This window comes from Tigriopus californicus, chromosome 8, assembly GCF_007210705.1.
Source record: "Tigriopus californicus strain San Diego chromosome 8, Tcal_SD_v2.1, whole genome shotgun sequence".
NCBI classification, from domain to species: domain Eukaryota; kingdom Metazoa; phylum Arthropoda; class Copepoda; order Harpacticoida; family Harpacticidae; genus Tigriopus; species Tigriopus californicus.
The window spans coordinates 6,538,800-6,548,940 of NC_081447.1; the positions used below are offsets into that span (position 1 = coordinate 6,538,800).

Here is a 10,141-nt window from a genome sequence, read left to right on the forward strand (position 1 = left end):
GGAAGTCTTGTGTTGTAAGGCTTGAGAAGCGATGATGCTATTTGGAATGGCATCTCATTGCTCTTGCTTGAAATTATTCTTGAATAAAGGAAGCTGGGAAACAATGACAAAAGACAATCGGCGGCCAACAACCCAGCTAGCTAGCTAGCTAGCAAGCAAGGAAGGCGGGAAGGCATTTAACATTTTTATGCATGGATTACTTACTGAATTTTTGTTAACGTCACCTTGACTTTAATTAATCGTCTTTTCTCTTAAATTTGAACATGCTTGAACAAAAAGGTTTTTTGGGGGAAATTTGAATGATGCCATGGCGGTAACAATCAGCCAGCAATCCTTGTGAGAAGTGGATGGACTCGAGTCGAACTATTGGCTCATCGCCTGCTTCGGTTGGTTAGTTGGTTTGGTTGGTTGTTTCCGACTCGTCATTTCCTTTTGAATGACGATCAAGTCTTGACTCGACAGAAGCAACGACATCTCACGAGACGATACAAATCGCACAATTATTCATCCGCTTTGATTAACAGCATGGTGATAGCTTCTCGTTTTTTATTCTTCATCCTGCATCCCTGATCTCCCAAGCTCAGATGGGATGACAAAGATATGCAGATAGGTCTATATACAGCCACTACTACGAGCATATAGTAGGTACGGCGTGTACAGCACGTAGCATAGACGTAGACACACCATCACATCCAGCTTCCTCTCATCCAGATTTGAGATGCGAGTTAGCATCCAACTCTGAGGCTGTAATTTGTCAACAGAGCCCAAAAACAGGCGCTCAATGGGAATAAAAAGTGGAATTTGTATCAATTTGCTGCAAGAACTCGAGCATCTCAAGCACAACAAAGGAAATGTTGTCTTTGAAGCCTGAAATATCATAGCGACTTCAAGCGTGCAAAGTCTCCATGGGGAACGCTTACATTCCCACCGTTAGCCAACGCAGTGCTCATTTCAATTTGAAAATCTGATCCCAGCAAGTAAGAGGCCAGTTAGGCTCGCAACGGTGCAAAATTGCACCATAAAGTACAATACCGGCAGAATACAATCAGCTTCCTTCGAAATCGTTCATTGACATCCATGTTACAGTGGAGTAAATTATGGCACTGCCCTGGATGGCTCACCTCCTTGAGGTCTTCACGGAGGAGCTTAGTATTTGACAATGGCTCTTCTCTCTGACTGAGCATGATGCATGGCTTTTGAGCATCAACGACTTATGAGACCGTCTCTTTGGCACTGTGAGAGACGATGCCAAATTTAAATCTCCTCATGAAGTATTAGTTGGAACACCAAGTTCCTAAGGCGTGCCAGCCGCTCGAAGCTCGTATCTAATGGATGATGAGTAAGGGTTTATCATTATTCATTCTATATACTCTCAACAGCCGTCCACCGATTCACCCCCAGCCAGACACGAGGCTGACAAATTCAACTGGTTTCTGTCTGGCAGACCCCTAATTGTGGTCAGATTTATGGTTCGGGGTTTCGTGGATGATAGCACGCTTTTTGTCATCTCTCGCTTTCAATTAAGGTGGATTGGATTACCCCCATGATTTCTGACACCCTACAGGTCCCTGGAGAACACGCACGCTCCACACCTTGATATTCCTACTTAAATTGTCATATGTCATGCTTACTCATAATTCCTTTCATCTTTTTCATCTCCAGGTGAGGACGGAGTGCCTGCGAGTGGATCTTTGGACGCTATTGGAGACGACATCAACACCACGGGAGAAGTAGGTTCCTCTGATCTTGAGCGAAGTGATTCCATTGGTGACGGAGATGGATCGGGAACTGGCAATGGAGTCCTGGATCGAGAAGATCGAGCCAATGACGATCTTGACGGGAACAAGCCCCAAAACCTTTTCATTAAGCGCACAGTTAGTGAAGATTTTGCCAACAACAATAACGGCACTCGAAGGCTGTCCAGTGAGGACAACGACGTAGAGGAGGACATGGATACATCTAATCGGGGACAATTCGGAAGGGACGTGGATGATCCGGATGATGAGTCAAACAGCAAGATGGATTATCCGTCGCTTCTGAACATGAATTCCATATCCAAGATCCCCTCAATGTTGCCGTTTAGCAATTCGTCTAAACTGGAAAGTTCCTCCGTGACCGAGCATCTGAAAGAGCAGCTTCAAACCATAAGTATGACGATCTCCCAACTTTCTTCCACCATGACCAACAATTCCAGTCCAAAGAATGTGCAAGAACTAGCTGTTCTGCAAGCCACACTATTCAGCCTACAACAACAACAACTACTACAGATGCAAATCCTCTCCCAAATTCAACAACAGCAATCAGATCGCCAGGATTCACCACCAAGTAGCATGCCAAGTATCGCAGAATTGGCCAAGAAGATGGAAAGACAAAACTCCTTGGATCAGGAAAGGCCCAAAGAGTTGAGTGCATTATCATCCCTCTCCTCGAGTATGCCTCTACCTCCAAGTATGCCGGCCAAATCGAACGTCCTGACCGGCAGTGGCATCACGCCCACGACCACCCAAAGCTCGGGATGTTCGAAAAATGCCAAAAGCATGCATCACACTTCGGCATCGATTAGTTCTCAAGTTCTGGACCCTAATGCGCCTCCACCATCGCTAGCTTCATCTATTATAATGCATGGCGATTCCCCGGACGACGATAAACCAGCCGTGAACTCCTTGGAATTGCTTCAAAAACGGGCCCAGGGCATTCTCAACAACGCCAGCCAGGGCCTATTGGCCAACAATTTGGCCGACTTTAGTGTGAATAGGGATAAGGAGTTTGATAAAAAGGAGCCGTTCTTCAAACACCGTTGTCGGTATTGTGGCAAGGTGTTTGGCTCTGACTCGGCGTTGCAAATTCACGTTCGTAGCCACACCGGGGAGAGGCCATACAAGTGTAATATTTGCGGCAATCGCTTCACCACCAAGGGCAACCTGAAAGTTCATTTCCAAAGACATTCCTCCAAGTTCCCGCACATCAAGATGAATCCTAATCTGGTCCCAGAACACTTGGACAAGTTCTATCCTCCACTTCTCCAGCAAATTGAAGATGCGGAAAAGAAAGGGCTGCCCATCCCTAATGTGAACAACCCCATGGCTGGAATGACGCCAATCATTCCCCCTGGCATGACACTTCCCGCTTTGCCCAACAGCATCCCAGGATACCCAAGCTTTAGCCCTCCTCCACCTGGATTGAGTGGATCATCCAATGGAATGCCTAGATTTCCAATGCCCACTTCAACCGCCGCTGCAGCCGCAGCAGCGGCAGCGTCAGTCTCACTATCGCTACCTGCTCCCAATTTGCCTACGGAGCCGTTGAAGCGGGAAGATGTACCGGAGAATCTGGCCCGGTCCACCCCTCGATCCCGCTCAATTTCCCCCATCTCTTCACGAGCCGAATCTCGTCGTAGCCCAAGACCAATGGGTCTTGAAGATCTCAAGGAGGCCATTGCTTTGAATCGTGCCCGTGTTCATCATGAACGGAGTATCAGCCCGCACGAAGAGAAGCCCAGCCCTGAGGACATGGATGATCAAGAGGAGCCTGAAAACCTTACCAAAGCCCGCACCCGATCTGTCTCACCACCCAGGATGGACCACAGCCCTAGTTTTCCTCATGACCGACATGCCGATAGCTCTCCAGCTAACATCATGCCATACAAAACCTCACCCTCTTTACCCATGTCAACAGCTTCTAGTATTATTCCACTCCCCAATGGTCCCATCATTCTGCCGCCCTCGGTAGATCCGGCCAAAGATCCAAACGTGTATACAAATCTTTTGCCTCGCCCTGGAAGTAACGACAACGCGTGGGAGAGCCTCATTGAAGTGGCCAAAACCAGCGAAACCAGCAAGTTAGAACAATTGGTCAACAACATTGAGCATAAACTGAGTGATCCAAACGAATGTGTGATTTGCCACCGGGTTCTCTCTTGCAAGTCAGCACTGCAGATGCATTATAGAACCCATACAGGAGAGAGGCCATTCAAGTGTCGCATTTGTGGGCGTGCCTTCACCACGAAAGGCAACTTGAAAACTCACATGGGAGTGCACCGCGCCAAGCCACCCATGCGCATGTTCCATCAATGCCCGGTGTGCCATAAGAAGTACGCAAACGCCTTAGTTCTACAACAACACATCAAGACCCACACTGGTGAGCCCACTGAACTGACCGCAGAGCAGATTGCGGCTGCAGAAATTAGAGATTTCCCTCCCTTACCATTTGCCCCTGGCTCGTTCCCAGGCCTTGGATCTTTGCGATTGCACGGTTCTGGGCTTTTTCCCAACTTGCCACACGGCCAGTTCCCTCTTGGACCATTTGGCAGTGAGTCTCAAAGTCCAGATATCATGGATAAGGACGACATTGCCAGTGGGGAAGAGAGAGAGAACTCACGACCGTCATCCGTGTCTTCCACGTCAAGCTCGAACATGAAAGGCCAACATATACCCACCTCCATTCCCCTCTCGTTGTCGATTGACTCCATGGTGAAAATGTCCGATCATAGACCGTTTAGTTTAGTCAGACCCTTTCTGATGGACAAGCAGTCTCCCGGTGGACCTGAGGATTTATCATCACCCGGTCGGAAAGGTGAGCAAGGCAATGGCACTCCAGAGGACATGGAAGAAGAACCCTGCAGTTCGCCGGCCACACTTCCAAGATGCAGCCCCGGGGATCGCAATTCCAGCCCAAAGAGCGAACCTCGGGATGAAAAGCGTTCCCGAGATCATGAGAAAGAAATGCGGTCTAGACGCGAAGAGGAACAACAACAGAGAACGCCCACTATGCCAAAGTCTTTGGCAGACATCCGGTCTTCTTTTCCCATGGACCTCACACCCAACAGCACGGCCGCTCTCTTTGCTGGGTTTCCACATGGTCTTATCCCTCAGAGTGCAATCTTTGCCAATCCCCTTCTCAGTTCTGCTCCTACATCTGCCTTAACTCAGCTGACAGCTGCCTCGGCAGCCTTTGGATCACCCGCCTTCAACCCACTGGGTTTACCGTTCCCTAACATCCCAGGAGGTGTGAGACGTAAGTGTTGTTTTAGATATCTCTTTAGCTAAGCACACAGTCTCTTTCATTGAACATTGCTCGTCGTGGTCTTAGTCAGTACTGTTTTTGTCGCACAGCAAAGCCAATTTTGCACGTACATGTCTGAAAGAAGCTTCTACCACTTCAAAGCCTGATGGGCTAGAATAGAATCCATGAAATCAGCCACTTTCATGTACTAGATCTCTACTCTCCTCCACTCTCCGTCAGCTCTGTCTGTCTGTCTCTTTCTCTCTCTGTCTCCATTTCTTTGCGCCTCCTCATTCACACATCAACCACATCTAGTTTGGTTTCTTTTTTCTATCTCCTTGTACAAAAAATATTAGCGCACTTTGTACTGTTCCTCCTCCTCCTCCTCCTCCACTTATCAATTGGGATAGCGGGTAACGTTGTTTTCTCTTTCCAGCCCGAGGCAATACCACTTGTCAAATATGCTTCAAGGTGTTTGCATGCCATTCGGCTCTAGAGATCCATATCAGATCTCATACCAAGGAGAGACCCTTTAAGTGCCACGTCTGTGACAGGGGATTTTCGACCAAGGTAAATCATGGCGAGGATTAAAGTTCATTATGAAACCAGACTCATCGGGTCTGATTTCACTTGGGAAGCCTGGGCTCAAACACACTGCCAACCATTTTTCAGGGCAATATGAAGCAACACGCTTTAACCCATAAAACCAACAAGGATGGCGAAATTCTCAATGTGTCCAGTCCCATGTCTGAAAATAGCCGTTCGGATAGTCAGGACGACCGTTCCAATGATGCCATGAGCAGCTCGGACAGATCAGAACAGCATCAGCAGCAGATGCAGATGCATCCACAGCAGCAGCTGAAGCCCCTAAAGCGGTCTCCCCCTGAAGGAGCGGAAAATGTTATGCCTCTTCCCAAGAGGTCTCATGGTATGCAGATTTCATATTTTCTAGATCATTGCTTTAATTTGTTTACCCATTAACCCATTACCGAGTGATAGTAGGTGTTCAGTAGAAGCTGTAGTAGAAAAGAAGCAAGTACGTGCAAATAGCAGAGCTCAAGATAAAAGCAGTAGAAGTAAACTGTGTGCGAACGTCAACAGGAACGATAGCAATACAATAGCATCAGTTATGCTAACAATATTGATGATGATCTTGTAGAAATCAGCCACCTTGAGTAATTGTTGCAATTATCAACCGTCACGTTTACTAACCACTAACTCCACACTTTCAGGTCCTCCCAGTAACTCATCCCTCGGCCCTAACAGTTCGAGCTCTCCTCCCAATTCTCCCTACCCTTCCTCTTCCCCTAACCACGGCCTTTCTTCAAGTTCTCTGACCACTCCAACCAATTCTAACTCGACTTCTACTTCTACTACTTCTGCCTCTTCTAACAAGCACAATTGTCAAGTGTGCAAGAAACCCTTTTCCTCGGGGTCAGCATTGCAAATTCATATGAGGACGCACACAGGGGATAGGCCATTTAAATGCTCTGTGTGTGGAAAAGCTTTTACCACGAAGGGCAATCTCAAGGTACGAGCTGCTTGCTCAGTTCTACGTAGCCCCCAAATAGAATCAAACCTGGAGTATCGGGACTCTATGATGCTTTCTTCTCCTTCCAGGTTCACATGGGTACTCACATGTGGAGCAACAGCAATCAGACTTCTCGCCGAGGTCGGAGGATGTCCCTCGAGATGTCCCACCCACCCATTCCGATGAATGCAAAGGACTCCGAGTTCCTCCACAGACGACGGCCCGAGCTATTCTTCCCCCCTCCATTCCTACCCACTCAATTTGATACCAACGGGATCTTGCCACCTTCGACCCAAGCCCTTCAGAGGTCGTTGGTAAGTCCGCGAGCAACAACTCGTACACACTACCCACATGGCGGTGGAAAAGTTTGCTAACGTTCTCTTCTGACCTTTTCTTCTAGCTGGCCGAGTTCCATAATCACCACCAAAATGGAACTTCAGAAGACACAAGTGAGGTGTCCCGTTCCTTGGCAGCCCAGCCCCTTCCTCCGAGCGTGCGGTCAATGAGCCACAACCATGTGGATGATGAAAGTAGTCCAGAGCCGATAAGAATCCGATCTCCACATTCTTTGCACCTTTCACCTAAACGGAAAGCTTCACCGTCAACGAGTCAACAAGACCCTTCGGAAGAAAATGGGGACCGCCGTTATAGCCATGAGCCATGGAATTGGAAACTTTCCAAAGGTGATCGAGAGGGAAGAAGGCTGATAATGCCGACCAAGTCTGATTCCAAATTGAGTGATCGGACCAACAGCCAAGACGAGCCTGGTGTGGCTGAGGACCTAGTGACAGCTCCCGCTAAAGAAGATGACAATGACGAGGAATTGGAGGAGGAAGGTTTGGAGGAGGAGGAAGAAGAGGAAGAGGATGAGGAAGAGGACTCCAAAGATGTCTCGCCCTGTCCCAAATCGCCTCTCCCTTCGGTGCCCGAAAAGATTCACACTAGTCCCCCGACTGCGACCGAAATATGTTAGCGCCACTTTATGAGTCGTCGCCCATGCAATCATTCTGCATAATACAGCACCTCACAAACTTGCAGTGAATGAAAATGGTTCAGAGTGCAATATCAACAAATTTGCTTCCAATTGATTCAATCACAGCTCGAGTGATCCTGTCGGAAAAGAGAGCAGCCAGTCTGTTTCGAGGCTAAGCGAGCAAATCAATGAGTCAATCGGCCTTAGTTCGCCCTTGTTCATCCTTCAAGAGCAAGGATCATAATGATACACGTAGGATTTACTGTACTCTTATCTCCAAAGGGAAGACCCCCAATGACGCCAGAGAGCCACTGAGGATAAATTATAAAAGATGCTTATGAACGCTGATCTCAATTGTTAAGATGATTGTTTGTTTTTCACTCCGCGATTCAAACAGACCCTGGACTCTTCCAATTGGTCCTGTTTTATTCGTCATCACCATCATCCCACTCCTTATCCTACGGATTCTTTGCTAATGTACTAAACATAATCATCGCACAGATAAAAATGGAAAAATTGTACAAATTTTAGGTTCGATAAACGCTTGGACAATGGTAAGGGTACTGATACAAATAATAGGAATCGTGATTGCTATTTTTCTTGTTCTCCACCTCCAAACCATTCACATTTGGACGACCGTTTGAATGGCCTTCTTGCAAGTTTAGCTCTTTTCCCACCCTTTATCCTCCTAAAGATTACATACAACCAGGTAAAACCTTGATTTTCTTGACATACGCGCCAACAATACCTTCGAAAGCTAAGCGCGGTTATTGATGCCCGCTGAAAGATAAGTCATATGACGTCTTATTCTTCAAAATGGTTGAAAATGCGTAGCCATTCCTTGTGAGATCCATGTGACGTTTTCGTACTCTCATCACCCGCAACTATCACCACCATTTGTACTATTGTATCGGTAAACCCAAGGATGATAGTCAGCTATTACTATCGTCATTTAAGGTGTGACATTTTATGATAGAAATGCCTAACTGTATACTCGAGATTAAATCTAGTTCTGAATAATGTAAAACGCACAATTCCGTCACCCTTCTTTTGAATGTTTTGAAAGCTGTCAAGGCTGGGGCTGATGCTTTAGCGAGTGTGAACAGGGTGTCCAGTTTCTGTATCGCTCCAGGCTCTCAACAAATCTAATATATTCATTCAAGCTTGTCCCCCTACACCAATTGCCGCTGAGAACCCCACCGTCAACCCAAAAGCCATTTTCAAAACCATTTTCGTTTCATACCCCAAAGAGTTTTTGGAACTTTTGATTTTGATTCCAGAATGTGAATAAACGGAATGAAATTAAATTCTCTGACCTTCCATTAGAATTTGGCTTTCCCAACTCCCTTAACCCTATTAGGAAATAAATATATGTATACTTGTCGTGAATTGTGGATGCTGAGGGGATTAACTAGTTATGTTGATCTTGAACACTCAAACTGGAGATAAAAAAAGCAAACCATTGGACTCATCTTTTCCACTCCCAAGCATTCCTCTCTGAGAAGCAAATTTACCCCAATATGCACTCTTTGTGTACCCGCCCAGATTAAGCTTTTACGTACTTCTGGGTCCTGTACGGCCTTGTCCCGCCCACTTTCTATAGATGCCCTTGATCTTCCTTCTCATCTCTCTCTCAACCCCTGATCGATTGATTGTATGTCGTTTTGCCCGCGTTTCATTTGGATGAATATTGTCTATTGAACGAGCCAGGCCAGCCACGACTTGAACGACCTCACGTTCAACAACAATGATTACTACAACTATTGCTGATGCTGCTGATGCTATTACTCCTATTACTACTTGGTGCATATCTGTTGACTCATTTTAAACGTCATTTTTGGAACAACCATTTCACGAGCGTCCATCTTTGGAATCGAAATATATTTCTGTTTTTGTTGTAAACACAAACTCCTGAGCTTGATCATTTTTAGTCGACTTGGTACAAAACTGTTTCAGCCAACCGAAAACCATGATTCTAGGCTATAAGACATACATGGTTACAAATGCCAACATATTAGGACATGATAGTTGTACTTTTAGTGACGTAGCGAGGAAGAGCCAGCTTGGAAAAAAGACTCTCGTGGTCTCATCTTGGTTTGTTCCAATAGCAATTGCTCATCTGGAAGGCAGTCAGGATGCTTGGGATCCCCCTCCTGGGGCTACTTATCCTCATACATTAGATAGCACTCTCCCAACGTCAGTTTGTTACTGTACCCACCACATACTACGTACAAGTCGTGTACTGTGTATATGCCATTGCTTCTGTTACTGCTGCTACCTTTTAGGGTGGAATTAATTTCCTGTTATGTGTTTCTCGTTTCTCTTGTCGATCAATGCGACTATTGATGTGTCATGTAGCTTGTCTTGCTTCGATAACTCACAACAAGAAGAGGAAAAGGAGGATCGGAGAAAGCGAAGACGAGCCAAAACTGATACGAGAAGAACAAACATATATATCCTCAGACCTGAGTAAGAGGTGCATATACCTATAACACAACCGTGTCTCAGCGAGTGGCGAGCGCTTGGATAGTACAATGTGTGTACATACGGCTCACTATGCTCGAATTCAGTCTTTACTATATATGCTGTATGCATGCATGTATCAATGCTGTCGAGTAAGTGGAGGAATGCCCGGT

The 10,141-nt window shown here is 46.4% G+C and overlaps 1 protein-coding gene across 2 annotated transcripts in view; it reads left to right on the forward strand.

Moving 5' to 3' along the window:
• The window catches only part of LOC131885258 (homeotic protein spalt-major-like), a 75,445-nt gene extending 66,032 nt beyond the window's left edge, over positions 1-9,413 (forward strand). Inside the window, exons 2-7 of one of the 2 annotated variants that reach the window (XM_059233224.1) lie at positions 1,663-5,013; positions 5,438-5,571; positions 5,674-5,929; positions 6,234-6,532; positions 6,622-6,846; positions 6,933-9,413. In XM_059233224.1, coding sequence (XP_059089207.1) covers positions 1,663-5,013; positions 5,438-5,571; positions 5,674-5,929; positions 6,234-6,532; positions 6,622-6,846; positions 6,933-7,505 — 4,838 coding nt within the window. In that variant the 3' untranslated portion in view covers positions 7,506-9,413. The remainder of the gene's footprint in view (positions 1-1,662; positions 5,014-5,437; positions 5,572-5,673; positions 5,930-6,233; positions 6,533-6,621; positions 6,847-6,932) is intronic. The other variant, XM_059233226.1, reaches the window with a different exon arrangement.
• Positions 9,414-10,141: the final 728 nt, after the last annotated feature.